The sequence below is a fragment of the Cricetulus griseus genome, chromosome 2 (assembly GCF_003668045.3).
Source record: "Cricetulus griseus strain 17A/GY chromosome 2, alternate assembly CriGri-PICRH-1.0, whole genome shotgun sequence".
Classification (NCBI taxonomy): Eukaryota; Metazoa; Chordata; class Mammalia; order Rodentia; family Cricetidae; genus Cricetulus; species Cricetulus griseus.
Genome location: NC_048595.1, coordinates 395,242,099 through 395,267,719, shown reverse-complemented (window position 1 = coordinate 395,267,719; position 25,621 = coordinate 395,242,099). Strand labels below are relative to the sequence as shown.

The 25,621-nt window shown below is 50.5% G+C and overlaps 2 protein-coding genes across 2 annotated transcripts; one reads left to right on the top strand and one right to left on the bottom strand.

Moving 5' to 3' along the window:
• Nucleotides 1-1,320: 1,320 nt before the first annotated feature.
• Wnt1 (Wnt family member 1) lies at nucleotides 1,321-4,228 on the bottom strand. Its single transcript, XM_027396021.1, has 4 exons — nucleotides 4,125-4,228; nucleotides 3,223-3,476; nucleotides 2,296-2,561; nucleotides 1,321-1,809 (listed from the first exon to the last, which is right to left on the bottom strand). The coding sequence occupies exons 1-4, from the start codon at nucleotides 4,226-4,228 to the stop codon at nucleotides 1,321-1,323; spliced, it is 1,113 nt and encodes a 370-aa protein (XP_027251822.1).
• Nucleotides 4,229-16,202: 11,974 nt separating this feature from the next.
• Nucleotides 16,203-20,605, top strand: Wnt10b (Wnt family member 10B). The gene is made up of 4 exons (XM_027396020.2): nucleotides 16,203-16,276; nucleotides 16,387-16,649; nucleotides 18,878-19,251; nucleotides 20,147-20,605. The coding sequence occupies exons 1-4, from the start codon at nucleotides 16,203-16,205 to the stop codon at nucleotides 20,603-20,605; spliced, it is 1,170 nt and encodes a 389-aa protein (XP_027251821.1).
• Nucleotides 20,606-25,621: the final 5,016 nt, after the last annotated feature.

Sequence of the window (25,621 nt, the reverse complement as noted above, 5' to 3'; positions counted from 1 at the left end):
ACATCTGCCTCAGGAACATCCTTTCTGCTTGGGCCTTTCTTTTCTTTTTTTTAGGACATGGCCACAACCATCATTTCATTGTAGCTATTTTCCCAACTCTTTCAGGTAGGAGAAGTAGACTGTTGGTCTGTTCAGTCCCCATCAAGTCCTCATCACAAAACCAACTGCTATTAGAATAGGGCAAGAGCCCTATATTGGCTCCTGGGCAAGTATCTCTCTCAGGAGACCTGGATCCCTAGTGGCCCCAGTTAGGGTCATCCAAGGGTCAGAATCTCAGGGTTGTCTTTCAGGGCTGGGGAAAAGAGTTCTTCAACAATATATCTCTTCAACAATGTATTTGGTTAAGAAAAGTAAGTATCCTGGAGGGGAAGAGGGCACTGTAAACCATGCTGTGCTCTGGATTCAAGGATCGGAGTCATTGATTAAAAATAGCAATTTTATTCTTCAGAGAAAGATACATTGGTGGGGGCGAAGAACCACTAATAGTTACAGTGGAAGGAAATACTGACCCAGTGGGCAAGGGCATCCTTGAGAAACCGAGTAGAAGAAAAAAGGTTGGGAAACAACAGGGCTGAGGGCAGAACAGAGGAATAAGGGTGAAGGTGGTTTCTGTAAGCCAGGCTGGAACCCAGCATAATAAATAGTTTTATTTACATAACCAAACTCGTGGCTTTGAATCCACGTTTCAGTGCAAATTATTTACACACTGATGAGGAGGCAGAACAGGAAGGGGTGGGTGGTGGCTGAGGGAGGCATGGTTCACAGCTGTTCAGTGGCTCCATATCAGAATGGAGGTTTTTCTGCGGGGGGGCGGTTCCTAACCTCATTTCCCACATCATCACAGCTGCCCTTTCACCTTGGAACCTCTGACTTCAGCTAAGGGTGGGAGGGAAAAGGCCTCAGGTGTGTTGGTGAGAATGGAAGGGGCCTGTGGGGACTCGGAGTGAATGGAAGAAAAGGGGGAATGAGATAGAGAAGTCACTGACACATACAGCAAGGACTACAACACCTCATAGCTGACCCCCTCCACCCCCAGAAGAAGAGGAACCCTTCTCTCATCCCCTGGCCACGTAGGGGGCAGTGCAACAAGGGGTCTCCCACAAAGAGGGAGGGAGGTAGGTTGGGGCAGGGCCCTCAGGATGGCAATAGGTTTCGTCTCAGACAAGTGGTTTAAGGAGCCCCCAGGTAGGAGGTGGGAACAGATGGGTTGCTATGAACCTCGGGATTGTGACTGGAGGTGCTAGGGTGGGCTTTGAGTGCCAGCGAGTTTTTCAGGGGAGAGCTGGAAAGGAAGGAGTTCCCGGGGGCAGGAGCAGCGCCTCACAGACACTCGTGCAGTACGCGCGTGTGCGTGCAGTTGCGGCAGCTGACGTGGCAGCACCAGTGGAAGGTGCAGTTGCAACGCTCCGTGACGCGCTGCGTGCGCGTACGGTGGCCCCGGCCACAGCACAGCAGCTCACAGCCGTCCAGCGCGGGAGAAGAGCTGTTGCAAGCACGCCCGGCTGTGCCGGCTGTTCCCAGGCGTCCGCTGTATGTGCAGAAGTTGGGCGATTTCTCGAAGTAGACAAGGTCGTGAGGGGAGGGTGGCTTGTGCGCGGGGTCTTCCGGCTCTAGGCGCAGCAGCTCCGCCCGCGAAGCGCGGTTGTTGCCCCGGTTGCCGTAAAGGACGCGGGAGGCGCCGTCGAAGCGGTCGCGCAGCACGTCGCCCACAGCGCGCAGCGTGGGCAGTCGCATCCAACACGTGCGCACTGTGCAGGAGCCGGACATTCCGTGGCATTTGCACTCCTGGCGCATCTCAGAGAACACGGTCTGGGGGAGGAGGGAAGGAGGAAAGGAGGGAAGGAACGGGTCAAAGCCAACATCCACATACCACCACCATTCCACCCCACCCCACCCCCATCGTGTGGATGCTGTGGAAACCAAGCCAAGGTCCTGGAGTAACCAAGCCCAGGGGAGGGGAAGTGAGAAATGGCCTGCTGAAATGTGGTCACTACACCAGACTCTGCTCCACACTAGCAAGTCAGTTTTACTTTTCAAAAGTGTGCAATGCAACCATAGCAATACATCGTATGTGTTGCTTAGCTTTTTAACCTAAACCAGTCTGTCATCAGATCAGGGATCTCTTTGCCCTCTCCTGTTTTTCCTCCTAGACTCCCACTTCCTCAGGAAGCCCTCTCCGTGTGCCTCTGACCTTATCCTGGACCGTTTCCCCACCTCACCCCCGCTCCTGCAACTGGCTCCAGCGCATAGCGCACAGCACAGCCGCACAGCCGGACATACCAACTACCAACTTACCGTGCGCCCTGCCTCGTTGTTGTGAAGGTTCATGAGGAAGCGCAGGTCCCGCCCCTTTTCCCCAGAGTCCACGAATTCTCGGCCGAAGAGGCGGCCGAAATCGATGTTGTCGCTGCAGCCTCCCCAGTGCCAGTCGGGTCCCCCAGGGCCGCGCCGCCGGTAGTCACAGGTGCAAGACTCAATGGAACCTTCGGAGCAGGAACGTGCCACCGAATGTGTGACCCCAGCGGAGGTGATTGCGAAGATAAATGCTGTTTCCCGGCAGCCTGTGGATAAAGTAACCCCGTACCAGTTGAGAGAACACGTGGGGCCGGGTCAGCACCTCCCTCTTTGGAAGGTTTGGTACCCTACAATCCACCACCGGGACTCGACCCTTGGAGTCCTGACAGGCCTAAGTGCTGAAAAGCTGGTCTCCAGGTCTCATAGAGTAAGCAGGTGCGCGTGAGTGAATGCATGAACGCACTCCTCACTTTGCTTTTCTGAGACTACAGTCTAGAACGTAAGTGGGACAGCTCCAAAGAGGATATCCCAAGTAAATCAACTCTGTATAGCCAAGATCTCCACCAAACCAAACTCTCGGTCCGTGTTAGCTGTGCAAACTTTGCTGAGTGAGGAGCACAACCCCGGCCCTCTGCGATCAGGTTCCCAAGGCACCTTTGAGGGAGGCTGCAGAAGCGCAACTGTCGTTCAGCGCCCATGATCCAGAATTCCCTTTCTGTAGGTCAGTGGCTCAGAAAAATTAAAGATCACGCCCAAAATGCATGGCTTGAAAGAACCTGGAGCCGAAGTCTGACCTATGTTAGCGCAGGTTTTGATCGCGGAACCCTGTGACATCTGAGACATCTTCCCTGCATTCGCCCGCCCATGCCCTAGAGCTGACCCTGCTTTTCCCTTAATCCCGGAAGCGTCGCTTTCCTGGGCACCCACCTCGGTTGACGATCTTGCCGAAGAGGTGGGGCCCGGGAGCGGTAGGGCAGTTCCAGCGGCGGTTTCGGAATTGCCACTTGCACTCTCGCACTGCGCTCTGCAGCCCTCCACTCACGCTGTGCAGGATTCCCGGGTTCTGTCGGATCAGTCGCCGCTGCTTGCGGCTCAGTAGCTGCAGACTGGGCTCTAGTACCAGCTGTAGACTCTTGGAATCCGTTAGCAGGTTTGTGGAGGAGGCTATGTTCACGATGCCCCTGGTGGGACGCATAAGGGCTCAGTCTGGGGAAGGGAGCCTACACATTAACCATGCGGGCTGTACCAACCCTGTTCTTGCCCGGATCTATGTGCCTTAGAGAGATCAGCAGAGGATCAATAATAGCTCCCCAGCTCTTGAGTTTGGTAGAACTGAGCCCCAGGAGCCCTAGTGGGCAGAGAAGGCACTATGAGTCCCTTCATGCCTTTCTTAGCTCTTCATCTTCCCTCAAGACGGCTCCGGAGAGGGATCCTAACCTGCAGCCTTGCCCACCTTGAAATGTTGAGAAATCCAATCTTTTTCTCGCCTTTTTTCCAAGCCAATGACTGGTACTTTGGCTCAAGACCCCAGGGACACCTGAGTACCCACCAAAGTAAGGCTGGACCTGGAGCTCCGTGGGGAAGGGTTCTATCAGATGGGGGTGGGCTCTGAGCCTGGTGTACCTGGGCTTCTGCCTGCAAATGATTCTCCCCACTTCAGCTGAGCTGGTCTTTGGGTTAGTTTTAGATGAGAGCACCCTGGATGTGGTGAAGTCATAGTGCAGGAGGGAGTCTGTGGGTTGGTGATGCCCGCAGCGTGGGAGCTGGATAGGGCCGGTTCCTGGCTCTGTGCCCCAGGACAAGTGGCGACCCCGTACTAGCTCACTTACCACCATCGGCCACTGCTGTTGGCGGCCAGGGCTGCGGGCAGGGCAGTCAGTGCCAGTAGCAACGTAGCAGAAACCCAGCTGGGCAGCAGCACCCACAGCCCCATGGCCTGCCTGGCCTTGCTGGTTCTGTGCTGCAGTTCTTCCTGGCGGCTTTGGTTGCTGCCCGCGACGGTGGGACTGGACGCAGCGGTGAGGGCAGTGGTGAGAGTTCGCAGGCTGGCTCTAGTAACTCAGGAGGCGGGCCGCAGGCAGCATGGTTTGCTGCCCTGGCTATTGGGCTGAAGCAGCCACTGCGGGAGGCACCGCCTCTTATAGTTGCGGCTCTGGCTGCAAGGGCGAGAAGAGACTGCCCCTCCGGGCCGCACTATGGCACCAGGACGCACCGGTCAGGGCCACAGACAATGAGTAGCTAGCGAGCAGGGCTGTGGCTCTAGACGGTCTGAGCAAAAAGCTGACAGGGGCTCACCCCCGCCCCCTGCCTGGTGGCCCCCGCCTCCAGGTCTGTACTGGCCGCCGACCCCTCCCCTTGGGATTGCCTCCCACGCGCGCCGGCCTCACTCTTCGAGTCCGGAGCCCGTCGGGGACCAGCATCCGCCAGGGGGCGCGGAGACAAAGTGCTTAGGGACAACCTGTCTGCAGCCTGAATTGCCTCCCCACGCGCGCGGTGGGGCTGTCCCCTCGATGTCACCCTGTCGTTTCCCCCCCCCCCTCACACCGCCTCCCTGCGCTGTGGTCCCTTTTCTTCCTTGTTCTGAATGGCGGGATGAAATCTGTGGTTCTGGGCAGTGACTCTGCAGAGATGCTTCCTCGCCCAGGAACCCCGACGGTGGCAGCGGACAGAGAAGGAAAAGAGAGAGACAGAGCATGGGTGGAGCTGTGGTCAGGGATTCCCGGGCGTGGGGTGTAGGGGTAGGCTGACCAAACTGAGCTGGTGGTAGAGAGAAACTTATAACCATGCAGTAGGTTGCATTATGTGGGCTAGGAGCGTGCAAGCATCTGTGTGTCACAATGTGAGGTCTAGAGGAAATACACATTAGTTCTGAAGGTGCACGCTCCTGTGCATTGGTGTATCCAGGATCTTCTAAAGAAGGACGTTTTGAGCCCTTTCCAAATGATTTTGTAATTTGGCTCAGAACAGGGAGATCATGAAGTCATTATGCTACAGTCACCATTAAAAGCAGCTATCAGGAAGGAGGTGGGAGCTATGACAAAAGAGGCCCAGAAGCCTGACTCAAGAATGGAGCGTCTGGGATTGTGTTTGCAGGTGGGTGGGTGAGTGTGTGTGTGTGTGTGTGTGTGTGTGTGTGTGTGTGTGTGGGAGATTAACTATGTGCATGTATGTGTCATTCTGTCGCTCTGGGTACCTTGTGTCATCCAATGGTGTGTCACTCTATGTGTGTGTCAATCTCTGCATGTCATTAGCGGAGGAAGTCATGAAGATGAGCCAGGCCAGTTTCTCTGGCAACTGGGCTCAGAAAGGATGGAACAGAGGAGCAATTGTCAGGTAATGATGAGGTCTGGGAAGAAAGAATGCTTCCTGAAAGGAGCATGCAACCGCACGGGTTTTTTGTTTGTTTGTTTTTTGTTTGTTTGTTTTTTGTCTCTGCTGGTTTTGTGACAGGATCTTGCTGTGTAACTCTACCTGACATAGAATTTTAATATGTAGAACCCTTGATGGTCACCTGACTGCTGGGATTACAGGCCTGTACCACCATATCTGCCCACTTGGTGGCTTACAGACACCTGTAACTCCAGTTCCAGAGTCAGGTGCTGTCTGAACCCCACTGGCACCAACCACACAGGTGCACATACATACACAAAGGCAAAACACTGACACATACTTAAAACAAATCTTTTTTTAAGTTAGAAACAATCATTTTACATATCAATCCCCCCTTCTCCCTCCCATCCTCCCATGCCCCCTACCAATCCCCCAAAACCACCCCCAACCCTCTCCCCAAGGAAGGTGAGGCTTTCCATGGGGGATTATCAAAGTCTGTAACCAAACTTTTTTTTTTTTAAGAGATTAATAATAGCTGGGCGGTAGTGGTGCACTCCCTTGATCCCAGCACTCGGGAGGCAGAAGCAGGTGGATCTCTGTGAGTTCGAGGTCAGCCTGGTCTACAAAGCAAGTTCCAGGACAGCCAGAGCTGTTACACAGAGAAACCCTGTCTCAAAAAAAAAAAAAAAACAACAAAACCAAACCAAAACAAACAAAAACAAAAACAAAAAACAAAACAAAAAAGGGTTAACAAATTTGTGCTTCCCATGTGTTTTCTGCTTTTTATTGGATTTTTTTCTTCCAAATTTCTGCATTCCCCCTAAACCCTGTTGTTTTCCCATTCTCTTCCCCAGTGTCTGTAACACTTCTTTTCCAGAGACTCCAATTATCTTCAGGGACACTGTAGCCTAGGGTTTCCAGATTGCTTTCCCTATGTGGGATACAGGGGGTGCTGCCAACTTGATTACCATGCCCCATTACCACACAGAGAAGCCCCCACCCCAACCCCAGAGGTTCTAATAGTCTTCCTCTCTTCCATTTTAGAGAGAAAACAACTGATGAAGCAGTGGTCCCAGCCAATAAATGGATCAATGTTAAAGCTATATCCTCAGGGACTGAAGTAGAGTGTTTGCCTAGCATAAAAAAACCCTGGGTTAGATTCCCAGGACTATGAAAAGCAGGAATGGTGGCACACAGCTGCAAATCCAGCACTCAGGAGGCAGGACAATCAGAAGTTCAAGGTTATCCTCCTCCATCTGGCATGCTGGAGACATTCTCAAAACACAGAAGCAGGGCCTGGGCCTGGAACTCGCTCTGTAGAACAGGCTGGCCTTGAACTCGAAGAGATCCACCTGCCTCTGCCTTCCAAGTGCTGGAATTAAAGACGTGCACCGCCACCACCACCTGGCCATGAGGCACACACTTTTAACCCTAGCAGTTGAGAGACAGAGGCATGATGAGCTGTGAGTTCAAGGCTGGCTTGGTTATAATGGGTTCTAGGATAGTCAGGGCTTCACAAAGAAACACTGACTCAAACACACACACACACACACACACACACACACACACAGAGAGAGAGAGAGAGAGAGAGAGAGAGAGACAGAGACAGAGAGAGAGAGAGAGAGAGACAGAGAGAGACAGAGAGAGACAGAGAGAGACAGAGAGAGAGAATTGAGAATTTGCTGCTTTTCCAAAGGACTTGAATTTGTTTCCCAGCACCCAGGTCAGGCAGTTTATAGCTGCCTATAACTCCAGCTCCAACTTTATCTTCTCTCAATTCCAAGGGCATTTACATGTTAATGTGCATACATGTACAATCACATACACATTATATACATATAAAAAGCAGGTGAAAGTGCTTGCTTGCAAGCCAGGTAACCCGAGTTCAATTCCTGGGACCCACATAATGAAAGGAGAGCTGACTCTAAAAACTTTTCATCTCTAAATGTGTATAGACACACTCTAAATAAATAAATGTAAACAATTCAATGAACAAACAAAACCAGACCATCCAGGCATGGTGGAGCATGCCTATGATCCCAGAACTTGGAAGTCCTGATATAAAGAGATGGCTCCAAATTTGAGACAACAAGATCCCACCTCAAACAACAACAAATTAATAATGAAAAATATAGCAAATAAATCTCTGCATGGTGGTACATTCCTGGCAATTCCAGAACTTGGGAGGCTGAGGCAGGAGGATTAAAAAGTCTTGGAGAGGCTAGGAGTGATGGTGCATGCCTTTAATACTGTACTTGGGAGTCAGAGTGAGTTTGAGGCCAGCCTGGTCTACAAAGTGAGTTCCTGCACAGCCAGTCTGGGGTATATAGTAAAATCTTATCTCAAAATCAAAAGCAAACCCAGTGGTTATTTTTTTCTCTTTCGGTGTTATGGAGGAAGGAGGGTCTTTTTTGTCTAAATTTTTTAAAATGTGTATGAGTATTTTGCCTGCAAGTTGTCTACGTACCATGTGTGTGCAGTGCCCTCAGTGGCCAGAAGAGGGCTTCAGATTCCCTGGAACTGGAGTTGCAGATGGGACTCAACCTCTGTCCTCTGCAAGTGCTTTTAAATGTTGAGCCATCTTTCTAGCTTCTTTTGTTTTGTTGTTTGTTTATTTGTTGAGATTAGGTCTTCATGCAGCCTAGGCTGGCCTCAAATTCAAGAAATAGTCTAAGCTGTCCTGAGCTTCTGATCTCCCTGCCTCCAAAGTGGATATTAGAGGCTGCACCAGGCCTGAAAGACCAGAGTATTTTTAACTCAAAGCCTATGTAGGCTCTTTCTAACTATCAATGGCTCAGTGTTTGCCAGTCTGCAGCAGGCTGGGGTCCCTTTTCAGAATTGACACAGAAAGAAAATAATTTTTAGATCTTGCCTGGACCTTTTGTTTCCATCTCTTCTAGTTTTTGGTATGAGGTCTGTCTAGATCACCCAGGTCTGATCCCAAAGAGCTGGACTCCAGAATTGATCAGGCTTTCCCATTGATCACTCTAAGGAAGAAATGACTGATATATTCATTTAGTTACTGTTTAAAATTTTAAAATCACATTGTGTGTGTGTGTGTGTGTGTGTGTGTGAGAGAGAGAGAGAGAGAGAGAGAGAGAGAGAGAGAGAGAGAGAGAATGTCATAGCACGCATAATCAGAGAACAACTTGTAAGAGTTGCTTCTCTCCTTCCATTTATAGGTCCCAGGGATGGAACTTACCTAGGTCATTAATCTTGGTAGCAAGTTCCTTTGTTCACTGAGTACTCTCACTGGGTGTAAATGTTTTAAAATGAGATCTACATGAAACCAAATGAAGCTTGATGGAGTGTTTGTTATGTCCTTTCCAGGCCCCAATTAGCCTAGTATACTTGCTTACTCCAAAGATTCATTCCTGAAGGATAATTTTGAATGGTCCAGAATTCTAAAAGTCAGGAGTTTCGGCCAATAGTGCCCCACAAAAATGACTCAAGGGAATGAACAATATACATGGGTAACCTGAATTTGTCCCCAAGAAATTTCTCACCACTGGGGCCTGAATCACATACATCTTTTTTTTTTTTCTTTTGGTTTTTCAGGATAGGGTTTCACTGTGTAGCCCTGGCTGTTATAGAACCTACTCTGTAGATCAGGCTCGCCTTGAACTCAGAGATCTGCCTGCCTCTGCCTCCTGTGTGCTAGAATTAAAGGGGTGTGGCACCAGGGCCTGGTGTCATATACCTCTTTTGATCTGAATATTGGTGTAATTCTATAGGGGAGGAAAACAGGGAAACCTTATCATCTATGACCACTGGTGCCAAAGTGGGAAGAAGAGAGAATTGACTTCACAAAACTGTCCTTGACCTCCAGGTATTCACCATAGTGCACACTCAGCACCCCTCACACTAATAATAAATAAAAATTAAAAATAAGATGAAAAATTAAAAAGAAAAAGGCAGAAATAAGTAGAGGAAGACATCTCACCTTGACCTTTGGCCTCTGCATGTGCACACATATGTATGTGTACATCATGCACACACACACACACACACACACACACACATGACTTACCTAGTATATTTGAAGTCCTAAGCTGTACCATGGGTATAGTAAAAATAAAGAAAATATAAAGGAAGGTATGCTGCCACACACCTGTAATCCTACCACTTGAGAAGTAGGAATTTAAAGTCATATAACTATATATAGAGTTTGAAGCTAGCCTGGGCTACATGTGACTTAACAAAGGAAGGAAGGAAGGAAGGAAGGAAGGAAGGAAGGAAGGAAAGAAGGAAGGAAGAAGGATGCTAACTGAAATACTCCCAGTTTCCCAGTTTAAACTGGTCTTCTTAGTCTCTTCACTCAGGTGGCAAACTATCTGGCTCCACCTTCCTATTTTCTTAATTTAATGTGTATGGGTGTGTCTGTGCACCACTTGTGTGCCTGAAGTCCAGAAAGGTCATTACATAGCCTGGGGGTGGAGTTACAGATGGTTATAATCACCATGTGGGTGCTAGGAAGGAGTTGAACCCAGGTCCTTCTGAAGAAAAATCAGTGCTCTTAACCGCTGAGCCATTTCTCCAGTCCCCATGTTTCCTAATTTATAACTTTGGCTATAAATTCTAGATGTATACCTAACAGTTAAGTAAGCACCTTGAAATTCACATGTCCACCAATAAACTCTTAATTTGTTCTTTCTTCAGTCATTTCCAGTTTAGTAGGTGACAGTCCTGGCTTTCATCTTCAGAGCAAAATCCTTGGAACCAAGCAAGACTAACTTCTGTAGACACCAGGTATTGTAATTTAAAAAATACCACAAAGAAAAGTCACACCATACAACAGGACTCGCATAGGAGTTTATTGGAAGAGGAGAGAGAAAGAACAGAAAAGGGGCCTGAGAGGAAGGCAGAGACCAGTTCCTGGGGACAAGAGCAGTGTGTGTGGGGAGACAGAGAGAGAGAGAGAGAGAGAGAGAGAGAGAGAGAGAGAGAGAGAGAGGGAGGGAGGGGGAGAGGGAGGAAGAGAGGGAGAGGGAGGGGGAGAAGGAGGGAGAGAGGGAGAGAAAGAGAGAAAGAGAGGAGGTGGGCGGGGCCCTTTTAAAAGGGACCATAGTGAATGTGCACAGGTGGTGGGTGCTCTTAGTAGCTGCAGCTGAGGGCATATCCTGTCAGGACCCCAAGGGCAGGCCATTACAGATGCCTGAGTACTAACACCAGGCATACATGCAGTACACAGACAGTCAGGTAAAGGATCCACATAAAGTAACAATGTACCTTTTTTAGGGGGGAGGGGAGACAGGGTTTCTTATTGTAGCCTGGGCTGTCCTGGAACTCACTCTGTAGACCAAGCTGCCCTCAAACTCAGAGATCTGCCTGCCTCTGTCTCCAGAGTGCCGGGGTTAAAGGGTATAGCCACCACCATCTGGATATATATAATCTTTTAATTTTAAATTTTGGAATCAACCTTTGGCTTATGTGTTTTACACCTTGTGTTAGGCTATCAGCAAACCCTCAATCTGTGAAGTTTACAGAGAAGCTGATCCCTGTTCATCCCCCTGCTGTTCTGTGGTAGTGGGAGCCACTGTCACTTCTTCCTAAGGACTCTCCATGCTTTTCCCTTCCATCCCACAGTATGCTTCTTAACAGTAAAGACCATCCATTCTAAAAATGAAGTTGTGGCTGGAGAGATGGCTCAGTGGTTAAGTGCATATACCATTCTTGCAAAGGACCTGAGTTCAATTCCCTGCACCCACTTCAGGCAGTTCAGAATTGCCTTGTAACTCCAGCACCTCTGACCTCCAAGGACACACCTACAAAACACACACAGTTTAAAAAGCAAACAAAAAATTAATTTCCCTGATCAAATCTTTCCAATGATTCCTTATCTCATTCAAAAGCTAAAAATCATTACAGTGGTTTACAAGGCTTCATTAGATCTTCCTGATTCTTCAATTTATTACCCAGCCAATTTTCCCCTTGTGAATCAGTCCCCCACACTGACCTTTCTGATCCTTTGACCATACCAAGCATGTTCCTTTCTCAAGTTCTAGGTAACTTTATGTCTTTTGGAATGTTCTTCCTTAGATACCGTAGAGTTTTGTTATTGTTGTTTTGAGGCAGGGTTTCACTATATATCCCTGGCTAGCCTGGAATTCACCATGTATACCAGGCTAGCCTTGTAGCCTCGAACTCACTGAGGTCCATTTGCCTCTGCCTATCCCGTGTTCAAATTAAAGGCATGACCCATGGGCTGCCACTCCTAGCTCTGGCCTCGGATTCTCTCTCATTTTAAATAAATAAATTTTTATTTATTAGATCTTCTTATTTTTCTTTATAGTATGAATGTTTTGCCTGCATGCGTGTACATGCACCAACCACACTCATGCCTGTTGGATCCCGTGGAACTAGGATTATGAATGGCTGTGAGCCACTATGTGGGTTCTGGGTATTGAACTAGGGCTTCTGCAAGGGCAACAAGCGGTCCTCACTGATCATGTCTCAGCCCCCTGGCCTCGGATTCTTGATCTTCTTGACTCAGCTTCTTATTACAGGTGCATGTGACCTGGATCTCTCTCTCTCTCACTTTTGGCTACAGCAGACTTCAAAGGATTGAAGTAGAAATGCAAAACAGGCCGGGTGGAATAGGTACAGGAGAGAGGTGGGGGTGGATGGGGGGAGGGAGCTTTACCTAGACCTTGGGATCTAGACGGAAAGCTCTGGACCAGGGCTCAGAGTTCTTGGGCACGACTTTGAAGCGCAGGCAGACAGAGGCACTGCCCTTTGGGCTGGGGCTGGGCAGCCCATCCATGGGCCTCTAGGAGACAAGGAGGTGAAATCCCCTAGGGGGCTCCACAAGGTTTGTTGGGGCTAACTGTTGATTGTGGGGGCTTCCTTGTAGTCCAGCCAGGAGGAGATGTTTGTCTGCAACATCTCTGGCGCCTCTGGGTGGTGGCCTTCGGTACTGCAATGGAAGACCGGTGAGGTGGAGGGAGGCAACACGGTTAGCTCACCGCCACGGGCGCATCCATCCCTCCCGGGCCTATAATTTGGGTTCCCTGGGCTGGCTGCCCCTATCAGCGGCTTAGCAACAGATGAGTCACCCAAGACCCCAGCCAAGGCAAACATCAGGGGAGGGGGAGGAGGAGATTCCCGAGTGTAGCCTGGCTTTAGGCACCGCCTCAGTTGCTTGATTCCCCCATCTCCAGAGGCCCCCACTCTTTTATTTGACACTCCTCCACCCTTCAGGGCTTGGATTTTCTTCCCACAGGGTTTTGCTACACTCTCCATCCTCATGAGGGGAAGAGCAGCCCTCAACTTTTCTCATCAAAAGGAAGGTGGACCAGGTTGCTCCCATCTCCGCCCTGCAGTGATGGCAGCCCCCTTTCCTTCCCCCTCTTGTCTTGGTCCCAACCCTTGTCAAGGTCTCTCTGGTTCCTGCCCCTCCCCTTTCTTGGAGCTGGCTGCGTGCTTGGGGTATTAGGCAATGGGTGTGCACCCACAGCCCTCTCCAGGCCCCGCCTGTCCCACCGCCCTCTAGCTGCCTGTGGGTCAGTGCTCAGGCCAGACGGTCGGCAGGAGGGCACCGTGGGCCAGCTCAGGCCACCCACTGCCTGCTTGTAGACTCTATCAAACAGAAAGGGAGAACCTCAGAGTGAGCTCTTGGGCTTGGGACAGTCCAATTTGGGGAGCCCCTAGGTCACTGAGTTGAACCCTTGGCTGCTAATCTTCCTTGGCCCCTTCATTATTATCATTATTGTTTATTTGAGATAGAGTCTCTCTATATAGTCCTGGTTGCCCTGGAGCTCACCATGTAGCCCAAGCTGGCCTTGAACGCACAGAGAGCCACTTGCCTCTGTCTCCTAAGTGCTGGGATTAAAGATGTGGCCACCACTTCCCAGTTTGCCTTAGCTCCTTTGTTACATCTGGCTAAATGCTGGAGCCAGTCAAGGATAACACCAGAAAGGGGGCGAATAGGAACAAGACAAAATAAAATCCAAAGTGTGAATGGGACCACAGCCATGTCCATGAGATGCTGATGGAGAAAAGGGCCTGGGAAATATCCTTCAAGAGGCCTGGGTGAGTCCCAGACTGACAGGCAGGAAGAAGGGTGGGACAGTGGTGATGATCCTGGATTCAGGACAGAAACCACCTTAGAAGGTATACATGGTTTGGTCCTCTACCCCTAAATGAGAAGGAGGTCCAGGAGGTCTTGGATCATCTTACCCTACTCCAGAGGCAGTGGAATCGGAAAGAGTGCCATACTGTGGTGCTCCAAGCTGTCTAGCATACAGGCTCTAGCACCCTCTCCTCCCCAGCACTCAGTGAGTAGCCCTGCAGACCTAACCTGCCCTGTACTGTTTAGACACCTAGCCAGTGGTGTCCCTCCAGCACAAGGCAAGACTTGCAAGAATGCAGACCGGGGCTGACTGCCCAGCATTGCTGCTTGTCACCACCAATGAAGAGGTGGCTGTGGCTGTGGGTACCAGCCCTGTGCTCCTGTTTCCTGGGAGTCGTCTCTGAGTTGATGTGCCTTGGGTGCACAGGGCCAGCCTGCTGTGCTTGGGGCTGCGGTCTGGCAGGGGCTGGGGGTGGTTGGGAAGCCTGGGGCCCCTCTCTGGCAAAAAATAGTCCGCAGTGGTTAGAGCTAGGAGGGTGAGTCAGGCGGGAGTGCGGTAGCACCTAACCCCTTCGCTGCCGCCAGAGGTAAGGCGTTTCTGCCTCCGCCGGCACGCATCTAGACTAGGTTCTTCTCTGGCTGTCCTGGAGTTGGGCTCCATTTGGGATTCCAAGGCCTCCCACAATGCTTATGAAGCAATGTGCGAGCATGGAGTATGAATTTGGGTCATCTCAAGCGTTAATTCGGGAATTCCGGTTAGGCGACCCCTGGAGAGAATGCCTACAAGGGAAGGGAAGTTTAGAGGCAGACTGGAGATCTTTGGGGTTACCCAAGCTTTTGAAAGAGGCCAAAGTCTGAGGCCAAAGCTGACCCCTCCCAAGGGGCAGGCCTGTGGCTCCCAGGTGGGCGGGAGCCAAGCTGTACAGTGGCTTCTCACTAGCAGGCTCTTAGTGCCCTCGTACGCACAGGCTCGTGGGCTCTACAAGAGACCGTCAGAAACCTGAAGGTTGTCGGGCTCTATCCTCAGAGTGTTAAAGGGGCTTTCCAGTCACCTACTCTCGGTGGACAAACAGAGGCAAAGAAAAAAGATGAAAGATACTGCCCCTGGGGCCAGGTCCTGGCTCCTTAGGCAGGGTCGCTGCACTCTTCAGACAGCCTCGGCGACCCCAGAGCAGGTGAGAGGAACTTTCCCCTCAAGTGGGGCTAATCGTGATCCCGAGCGTCGGGGGAGGGTGTGTGTGTGTGTGTGTGTGTGTGTGTGTGTGTGTGTGTGTGTGTGTGTGTGTGTACACACGTTTGGGGGGGAGCGGCTCCGTTCCCCTGGTCAAGGCAGGGGGTGGGGTGCGGGTGGGGTGGGGATGCCCCGGGCTCTGGGAGGGGCCGCAGCTCCGTCAGCTCCAGCAGAACCACCCGTGAGTTAGGTCGAGCCGAGCCAAAGCCCCCGGTGCTTTGTCGCGGGTTCGCTCGCTTGCTGTCTCGATCACTCCCTCACTTCTTCCCTCCCTTCCTCCCGGCGGCCGCGGCGACGCTGGAGAAGCGGCAGAGAGGAGTGGCCCAGCGCTGGAAGAATGCTGCTCTGCCGAGGGGGCCGAACCCGACCCAGTCTCCCCACGGTTTAAGCCGCTCTAGCCGAGCCTAAGTGACCCGACAGGGAGCGTTGTGGATTCTGCACCTGAACCGCTGGAGGTAATGGGGTGGGAGAGAACAGGGTGGGAAGAGACTAGACAGGCACGCCGGCAGACAGACAGACAGTCAGACAAGCGTCCACCCTCAAGAGCACAGACACGCCAAGAAAGCCAGAGATATCGCTAAAGGTACCTACAGAATAAAGGGGTGCCTTCGGACTTAGAGGGCAATGGGCTACAGCAAAGGGGTGGGGATCGGAGTGGCACCCGTGGGGACCAGACGGGTGGCGCTCTGCAGTCGGAATGTGTAGTTGGGAAAGGGAGGTGGATGGGGAAGTGGACTTAACTTTGCGGAGGGCACCTGCTTTCCCTGGTCACCTTTGATGCACCTGGACCTCTTCCCCTCTTGTGCGTGAAGGTCAGAGAGTGGGTCAAAGCGCTTGGTCTCGGACCCTTCTAACCTAGCTTGCCTGGTATTGCCAGCATGAGGAGGCGACACCCTTTCAGGTGGTGGGGAACCCCCTTCGGGTCCCTCCCTCTCACCCTGTAAGGGCGGGTAAATTAGTCGTGGGGCCCTCAAGGAGGGAACAGTTGGTGAGGAGGGATCGAGGGTCCGCATGTGAGTGTCCCAGTTGTGTCTGACTGGCTTGGACTCCAGGGGCACTCCGGAGGGCCCTGAGCTGCTTGGACTCTTCCTCTTTGAAGGGTTCCAGAACCCAGACACTAGGGAGGGGTGAGAAAAGTCAGTGGGGCCACATTGGTGGCTCAGGGAAGCGAACTAGCGCATCCCTCGGTTCCAGGAAGCCATTCTATTCTTCATCAGATATCCCTTGTCCTGCAGGCGCTGACTGATTCGCCCACCGGAGCCTCCGGGCTTCGACATGCTGGAGGAGCCCGGGTCTCGGCCTCCGCCCTTGGGCCTCGCGGGTCTCCTGTTCTTGGCTTTGTTCACTCGGTGAGCTTTTTTTTCCAGTTTGGGGAAAAGGCACCGGCCTGGGCTAGAGGGTAGCTGGAGGTCGTGCGACTAGACCACGGACACTAAGACGCCTTGTCCCTTGTTCTCAGGGCTCTGAGCAATGAGATCCTGGGCCTAAAACTTCCCGGGGAGCCGCCGCTGACGGCCAACACCGTGTGCTTGACCCTGTCGGGCCTGAGTAAGCGGCAGCTGGGCCTGTGCCTACGCAGCCCCGACGTGACGGCGTCCGCGCTCCAAGGTCTGCACATCGCGGTTCACGAGTGTCAGCACCAGCTGCGCGACCAGCGTTGGAACTGCTCGGCCCTGGAGGGCGGCGGCCGGCTGCCGCACCACAGCGCCATCCTCAAGCGCGGTGAGCCTGACGGGGTGGCTGGCTGTGCTGCCGCCCAGGGATTGGGGGCAGGCCGAGGCGCGCGGAGGCGGGAAGGGACCGGTTCGCGGCTGCGGGAGGGGCCTCGCCGGGAATTTCCCCAGGAGCCGCGCTCAGCTGGTCACCCGTCTGGGCCTCTGCCTGCCTGCCTTCCACCTGCGTTGCTGGCGAGGCAGCTGGGTCCCTGCTCCCCTACCCTAGGGCCTCCCTTTTCTGCCTCTGCCCAGCTCGATCCGGGATGCACCTGTGAACAAGAGATGCCCCCAACCTAAGAAGCTTCAAACACCCCCTCTGCCCCCTATTTTCTCTCCCCTCCCTCTCCACCCAGACAAGCCCAGGCTGGTGTCCCCAGAGTCTCAGCGGGGGTGGGGTGACGCCCCCAACCGTTTAAGGGTTAAACCTGCTCCCCTAATTGCTGGGGTTCCCAGGAGCCAAAGCTGGGAACAAAGACCCTGGTGGCTTTGAAGCTGGGGAGCAGCCCCCTCCTCTGTGCTGTGGGGGCCCCAGGTGTCCCTCACCTGAACAGGTGAGGAATGGCTGGAGGGGCAGAGAACAGGTCACTGCTGGCCTGGTCTAGAAGGAAAGGTCTGGGAGGCTCCACTGTCTTTCCCTGGGCTCAATTGGAGTTTACTCCCCCAGGAGGAAAGATCCAGGGGGCTCAGTCCAGGGTAGGGTAGTGCTTTGGGGACTACAGGGTTAATAGGCAGCTGCCATCTGCAGGGGAATTCCCAAGACGTGTACAAACAGCCTCACCCTTGGATGGTTGGGGGATCTTGAGGCTGGCCCTGGAGCCCTAGATTCCCTGGTAAGAGGCGCCTGGCCTCCAACTGTCTTTCATCTCAGCACTCCAAAGAGCCCTTGCTTAAAGCAGAGAGAAGGACCCCTCCTTCTCTGCAGGGCCTGGTGTAGAGGAAAGTTTTGACACCCAAATGGTGAGGATGTCCCTCTAAGCCTGGGAAAGATTTGTCATACTGGAGCCTCCTCCTTGGTGACCCCCAAAACATAACGAAGAGGCCAACCTTTTAAAAAAAGGGCCTTGGGGAAAATCACTGTGGCCTTCTTCCTCCTTCCAGTGTTTTATAAGGTAATAGCAGGTTAGAAGAAACATAAAGGGCAATCTTGAAGAGCAAATCTAAAACTAGAACCTGGGAAGGGGGTAGGCAGTTCTGGAGTATTAGGATTGTTACTGTGGTAGTACATGGTAGCTTGTTTAAAAGACTCATCGAGCTGGGTGGTGGTGGTGCCAGCACTTGAGAGGCAGAGGCAGGCAGATCTCTGTGAGTTTGAGACCAGCCTGGTCTACAAGAGCTAGTTCCAGGACAGCCTCCAAAGCCACAGAGAAACCCTGCCTTGAACCCCCCCCCAAAAAAAAGATTCATGGAATAAAGTGTCAGGGGAGAATCCTAAAACCAAAGGTCCCCCTATCTATTCCCCACCTCTTGCTAAGCTCCTTGCAGGGTTGGGGAAATTCTCAGGCTTTTAGATGTTGAACTCCTGGAACACACCTTCAAAAGTCCTCAGGACTCCCTGGGAACCCCCAGGGCTCTCTAGGCCAATGTTTCTCAACTTGTGGGTGGGGCTCCCACAGTGGGATGAGCAGCTGTTTCACAGGGGTCCCATATCAGATATTTATATTATGATTCATAACAGTAGCAAAGTTGCAGATATGAAATAGCAATGAAATAATTTTATGGTTGCGGGGAACTGTGGTAAGGGGTCTCAGCATTGGGATGGTTGAGAACCACTGCTCTAGGCTCTCTCACATCCACACCCCAAAATGACAGATTGCAGAGGAGGTTTGGCCTTAACAATACCTTGACCCCACGGGTCTCTTCTTATAGCTGAGGGAACTGAGACCTGGAGATATTTCTTGTCTAAGGACATTGTTCCAAATGGCTCAGCTGGTAAACGATGGAGTCAGGATTCAGTTAGAAATTTCTGACATTGGCTGGACAAGGTGGTGGCTCACATCTGTAATCCTAGTACTTGGGAGGCTGAGGCAGGAGGTTTGTCAAGAGTTCAAGGCCAATTTGGGCTACATGGCAAGACCCTCTCTCAAATATCTATACCTAATCTATATAGATCTGTCTCTCTACATAAAGATATAGGTATAGATATTTATATTGGAGGGTGGCTGTTCCCCCCCATACACACCTGCTTTCCTCCCTCAGCTGCCTGTCAACCTTACCTTACACTCATTTCCTCCCTAGGTTTCCGAGAGAGTGCTTTCTCGTTCTCCATGCTGGCTGCTGGGGTCATGCACGCTGTAGCTACAGCCTGCAGCCTGGGCAAGCTGGTGAGCTGTGGCTGTGGCTGGAAGGGTAGTGGTGAACAGGACCGGCTCCGGGCCAAGTTGCTGCAGCTTCAGGCACTGTCTCGGGGCAAGAGTTTTCCACACTCACAGCCCAGCCCTATCCCTGGCTCAGACTCCAGCCCTAGCCCCCAGGACACATGGGAATGGGGTGGCTGTAACCACGACATGGACTTTGGAGAGAAGTTCTCTCGGGATTTTTTGGATTCCAGAGAAGCTCCCAGGGACATCCAGGCAAGAATGAGAATCCATAACAACAGGGTGGGGCGCCAGGTATGTGTCTTCAGCATGTCCTGGGTCTCCCTTACTGTTTTGTTTTGAGATGGGGTCTTGCTATGTGGTACAGGCTAGCCTCAAATTCAGAATCTGCTTTAGTCTGAGTGCTGTGACTGTAGGTGTGGCCACCAAGCCCAACTTTTCTCTGTCTCTCTCTCTCTCTTTCCTGCGCTCCTGAGAGGCTCCACAGAGTGATATAATAGGATGAGGTTTGATGAGTGATCACCACTTGTTACAAGCTTGTCACTAGTAAGCCACCCAAAACATGTTTAGAATCTCTAGGAAGCTGCCTGATGGTACTTACCGTATAGGAAGGCTGAGCTAGCACACAGTATCTTATTTTATCATTTTTAAAAATTTGATGTGTATGGTTGTTTTGCCTGCATGTGTAGGTCTGTGCACTACTTGTGTACCAAGAGAGGGTATTGGATTTCTTGGAACTGGAGTTACAGACAGTTAGTTGAGCCACCATGTGGCTGCTGGGAGTTTAATGCGGGTCCTCTGGAAGAGCAGCCAGTGCTCTTAACTATGGAGCCACATCTCCAGCCCCCACATATAATATATTCTATGTGTGCCTAGTACTCAGCTCATTGCATAGAAACTGTTCCAACAGTTGCCTTCCCTACAGACTCTAGGGGCCCTCTGGCCTACACCCCCATTTTATCAGTGTTTACTCTGGAAAAAAACACTGGACTGGGATTTAGAAATGCTAGTGATCAAAGATGAGTACATCCTGGTGGCTCTCCCTTCACAGAAGGAGGCCTTTGGGCTTGTGGCTCACTTTCCTGACAGTCTACTCCTCCCTTCTTGAGTTCGTTTCCCCTCCTGTGTCCCTGTGCTATTTATTTGTGGTGGCCCCGCCCCAACCCTTCTTGCTGCTCTGATGTTCTAGGTGGTAACTGAAAACCTGAAGCGGAAATGCAAGTGCCATGGCACATCAGGCAGCTGCCAATTCAAGACTTGTTGGAGGGCAGCTCCAGAGTTCCGGGCCATTGGGGCAGCATTGAGGGAGCGGTTGGGCAGAGCCATCTTCATCGATACCCACAACCGCAATTCTGGAGCCTTCCAGCCCCGCCTACGTCCCCGTCGCCTCTCAGGAGAGCTGGTCTACTTTGAGAAGTCTCCTGACTTCTGCGAGCGAGACCCTACGGTGGGCTCACCGGGCACAAGAGGCCGGGCTTGCAACAAGACGAGCCGCCTGTTGGATGGCTGTGGCAGCCTGTGCTGTGGCCGTGGGCACAATGTGCTCCGGCAGACACGAGTGGAGCGCTGCCACTGCCGTTTCCACTGGTGCTGCTACGTGCTGTGTGATGAATGCAAGGTCACAGAATGGGTCAATGTGTGTAAGTGAAGGCCAGCCTCACCTTGGGACTAGGGCAGAACACTGCGTGATGGGTGCTCCTTTTCAGCCTTTTGCTCTGATTTCTACCCAAGGTTAATCATGGCCCCTGGAAGCTCAAAGCATCTTCCTGGAAACAGCTTTGTGGAGAGTAGGGTCAGGTGAAATCTGTGATGAGCAGCCTTTTGTGGGGAAAGTAGTCATCATATTCTGTTCTTAAACATCCGAATGGACTAGGATTAAATGCACTGTATTGGTCCCTTCTTATCAACCCCAGGGGTCTCGGGCCCAGATTTATACTCCTTTAGATAGGGAGGCTATCATTTGGCCACTCGTCTTCCTTGAAGGGTACCACCAGGCATCGGGTGGAGTCATTAAGACCTGTATGTAGAAAGAGACCTCCTCCTATTTGCAGTTCTCGAACTCCTCCATGACAACCCAGAACCTCTTCTTGTGGGACCATGGGTGACAATAATGAGAGGTTTTCAGTTGGAAAGGACAGAGCACTGCAGGGAACTCTCATCTGAGTCCTCAGATGGCTGTCTTGTCAGGCTCTTAGGGAATTGTTCTTCCATTCTGTTGTTGAGAGGGCCCCTCCGAAGGAAAGATTTTAGCTATGACCCCTGGAGGCTCTTCTTTCTTCTTCAGTAGGAAGGGTGGGAATGGATAATTTATTGTACTGAGACATGGTCTTGGTTCCTGTTTGAAACTAAAATAAATTAACTTACTGGACTGGTTGCTGGTGGATGCAGATGGTGATATGTCTAGCCACTCTTGAGGTAGCAGCCTGTGGTTTGTTTTGTTTTTGTTTTCCTATGTGAAACCTACACTCCTGTACTCTGTGACTTTTTATGTATATCCTGCTGACTTCCACAAAGGGTTTGAAATGATGCTCAGTGACTGGGTTCAGATGTTTAGTCTGTAAGACCAGGGTGGGCTTCTGGGCGAGAGGATAGGTCCAAATGTACATAGGCCCTATTCACCCAGAGCCCTCAACTCCCAACCCCGGGTATCACCTTCATCATTACTTAGAAAAAATGTTGGCAACTTTTTTTTTCTCCTGCAAAGGGCTAGATGTTAAATATACAAGACTATTTATATTGTGGTCTTTATGTCAACTACTCATCTCTACCATAATTACTCAATTCTGCTGTTATAGACTCAAAATAGTTATGGGCAGGAGATGGACAAAAGCAGACACAGACCACACGTAATTGGATGGGTATAGCTGTGTTTACCCCAGTCATAAAACTGGTGTGCAGGAGAGAGACTGCTCCTCCGACTGTCATCCTTTGACCCCTCTCCTATACAAGGTCACATCTGCTCTGGGAGTTTCAAGTCTTAAAATGTCACCTAATGATGTATGTGAACTTAGAAGAACAGGTACGGTTGTCTCTAAGTCCAAGCCAGAGAATCTGGGGGTACATGCTAAACTGATGGGAAAACACGAAAGGGATTCCTGTCTCAAATGAAAATTATTTATGTAGGCTGCCTTTGTTCTCCTGAGTTATGGGATTCCAGGTGGGCCCTGTCAGGGTCAACTAAAATGAGATTTTTCTAGCAAAAGTAACATTCTCTGCCATTGAATTATTTGCATATATATTTTGTTCTTTATTCATTCTTCTTTTGTATTTAATCCAAGTAAAATAATTCCTCTATCTTTTACATTTTTTCTACATTTATTTGTGGGTGTGTGCACGGAGCATGTGTGTGAGTGCACATGTCAGTGGATACAGGCATGGCAGGCACCCAAGTGGAAGTAACAGGACAGTTTGCAGAAGCCGGCTGTGGCTGTCTCCGTTTACCATATGGGTTCCAGGGACTGGATTTAGGTCTTCAGGCTGGCTGGCAAGCACCCTTACTGCTGGACCCTCTTGCTGGTCCCTCCCTTATCTTTTCAGATATACCTAAAAAGAACAGAAATATTTCTTCAACATCTAGCCCAACATCTTTGAGAAGAAAAATTTGTTTGTTTGTTTGGTTTGGTTTTTTGAGACAGAGTTTCTCTATGTAGCCCTGGCTGTCCTGGAACTTGATCTGTAGAACAGACTGGCCTTGAATGCACAGAGATCCTCCTGCCTCTGCCTCCTGAGTGCTGGGATTAAAGGCATGCACCACACAGGCTACTCTAGTGGTTTTCAATAAAAATATCAGACGTAGAATCTTTAAGGGGCTCTCAAATTTCTCCCTGTAACTGAAAAAGAAACATTTTAAGATGCAATGTGGGGCCAGGCGGTGGTGTCTTGAACGCCTTTAGCCCAGCACTCGGGAGGCAGAGGCAGAGGGATTTCTGTGAGTTCCAGACCAGCCTGGTCTATAAAAGCTAGTTCCAGGACAGCCTCCAAAGCCACAGAGAAACCCTGTCTCAAATACAATGTGGGGGTTGGGTAGGGGTGGCTGGAGAGATGGGTCAACAGTTAAGAGCACTTCCTGGGCATCTGATACCGTCACACAGACACATATGCAGGAAAAACACCAATGCACATAAAATAAGAATAACTAAACCTCAGCCAGGTGCTGGTGCATGCTTTTTTTTTTTTTTTTTCTTTTTTTTCCTTTGAGACAGAGTTTCCCTGTGTAGTTTTGGAGCCTGTTCTGGAATTCTCTCTGTAGACCAGGATGGCCTCAAACTCGCAGAGTGCTGTAATTAAAGGCATGCGCCACCACTGCCCAGTGGTGGCGCATGCTTTTAATCACAAACAACAACAAAAAGAATACATTTAAAAAAGATGCAGTGTAGACAAAGGATCTGCAGCACACTTTCAGAACACCTGCATATTTAGCGCGAGGGTGGGGGGCATAAGATACTCCCAGGGAGGTGGAGACAGTACCTGCTGCTCTTACAGAGGACATGGATTCTGTTCCCAACACCCACATGGTAGCTCATAGCTATCTGTAACTCCAGTTCAGGAGATCTGGTGCCCTTGTCTGGCCACTGCAGGCTCCCGCACACCCATGGCAGGCATACGTGCAGGCAAAACACTCATACAGAAAATAAAAATAAATATTTAAAAAAAAAACACCAAAATGCTTCCAGGGAATGTAGCAATAATTCCCTACACTTCTCCAGGCAATAGAGATACCCACTGCTCACATTTCTTTGAAGTCAGATGAGACAGCTCTGGGGGGTCAGGAGAGTTTAAGAAGTGCTGAATCAGGTAGTACTCCATGGTGACTTTAAAACTTCTTTGTGTGTGCGTGTGCGTGCGTGCGTGCGTGTGTGTGTGTGTGTGTGTGTGTGTGTGTGTGTGTGTATGTGACATGCCTTTAATCTCAGTACTCAGGAGGCAGAGACAGACAGATCTCTGTGAGTTAAAGGCTACCCTGGTTGACACAGTGAGTTCCAGAATAGCCAGGGCTCTATAGATACTCTATCTCAAAAACAAAACAACAACAAAATTTTGGGGGAGTTTGAGAGATGGCTCCATGATTAAGAGTACTTCTTGCTCTTGCAGAGGACCTGGGTTTGACTCCCTGCTACCATATGGCAGCTTTCAACTGTCTGTAACTCCAGTTCTAAGGAATCCAACATCCTATTCTGACCGCCATAGACATTAGGCATATACATGGCACACAGACATACATTTAGGCAAAACACTCATACATAAATACATTTATGTGCATGTGTGAGTGTCCGCAGTGAGTCTTGAAACTGCTGGAACTGGAGTTTTAGGTGGTGTGAGCTTCGTGACATGGGTTCTCTGCTGAACCATCTTCTCAGCTCCATGGCAACAGATGTCATACACTTGCTAACTCAATGTGTGGATGAGGAGAGGAGGAAACGACAGAGAGGGGACTGAAGTGAGAATGGGCTTGGATAGACTGAGGATAACAGGATCCAAAATGGGGCTGCCTTACCTTCAGGAGGAAGCACTCACTCTCCAATGGAGTTGTGGCCAGAGTATTTTAACTTTTTCCTATTTCCTTCATCTGTAGTCCCTTTGGCTCCCTTTATTTTCTAGCTTTCCCTTTTCTTTCATCACACACTCTGTGGCAAACTTAAGCCCCAAACCACAACCTTGACAAATTCCAATTGGATTTTGTCAGCAAGGCCAACACCCCCTCCCGGCACAAGCACTGGGCTGAGGCCCAGGCCTGGGGTCAGTGACAGGGTGGGAGTAGGCAACCCACAGAGCTGGTGGCTACAGTTTCAGCTTTTACAGGGCTCCAGTGGCAGCCAGAGGGAGGAGAGACTGATGAACTGTGTTAGGCTGCTGGGGCTCCTTTAACTCTGGATGAGCAATGTGCTCCACTCATTCTCAAGTGGCTAGTAAGGTGGAGAGTGGCAGGGAGCAGCTAGTTGTCAGCAAGGTAGCATTTTTCCTAGCTCTACTTGTGCCATGGGCAACCCCTTCTGATGTTACAAATGGCACTTTCTTCTCCAACTCCAGGAGGATGAATGACAGATCTGAGAGATTCTCCTGTCCCATCCATCACCTCCAAATTCAATAGAATCCCTCCTAGCCATATGAAGCTACCAGCCATTTTAATCTTTCTTTCACTCTGGCACACAACCATGAAGGATTTAAAGTCTCCATTCATCAACAGGTTCCAATTCCTTGTTGTTCTACAAGGCATGCTGGTGTGGTTGGGGTACTGGGGAGTGGGGTGAGTGGTTATAAAGTATATTTTTGGTGGTGAGTGTGGAGTATACAGCCTGGTGTGGTTAGAAAATTTTAGGAAAGAAATTGAAAGGGCAATAGTCACATAAAAGGTATGTCTCAGGACCCACCATATGAGTGTGTAGCTGTCTTAGGGTTTTTATTGCTGTGATAAACACCATTACCAAATGCAACCACTGAGGGAAGTCAGAGCAGGAGCTCAGAACTTAGAGGCAGGAACTGAAGCAGAGGCCATGGAAGAGTGCTACTTAGTGGCTTGTTCTCCATGACTTCCATAGCCTGCTTTTATTTAGTTTTTTAACTAAAAAACTTCTAATAATTTATTTTACTTAATTTTTTATGTGCAATACTGTGAGGGTGTCGGGTCCCCAAGTAACTGAAGTTAAGGGCAGTTGTGAGCTGCCAT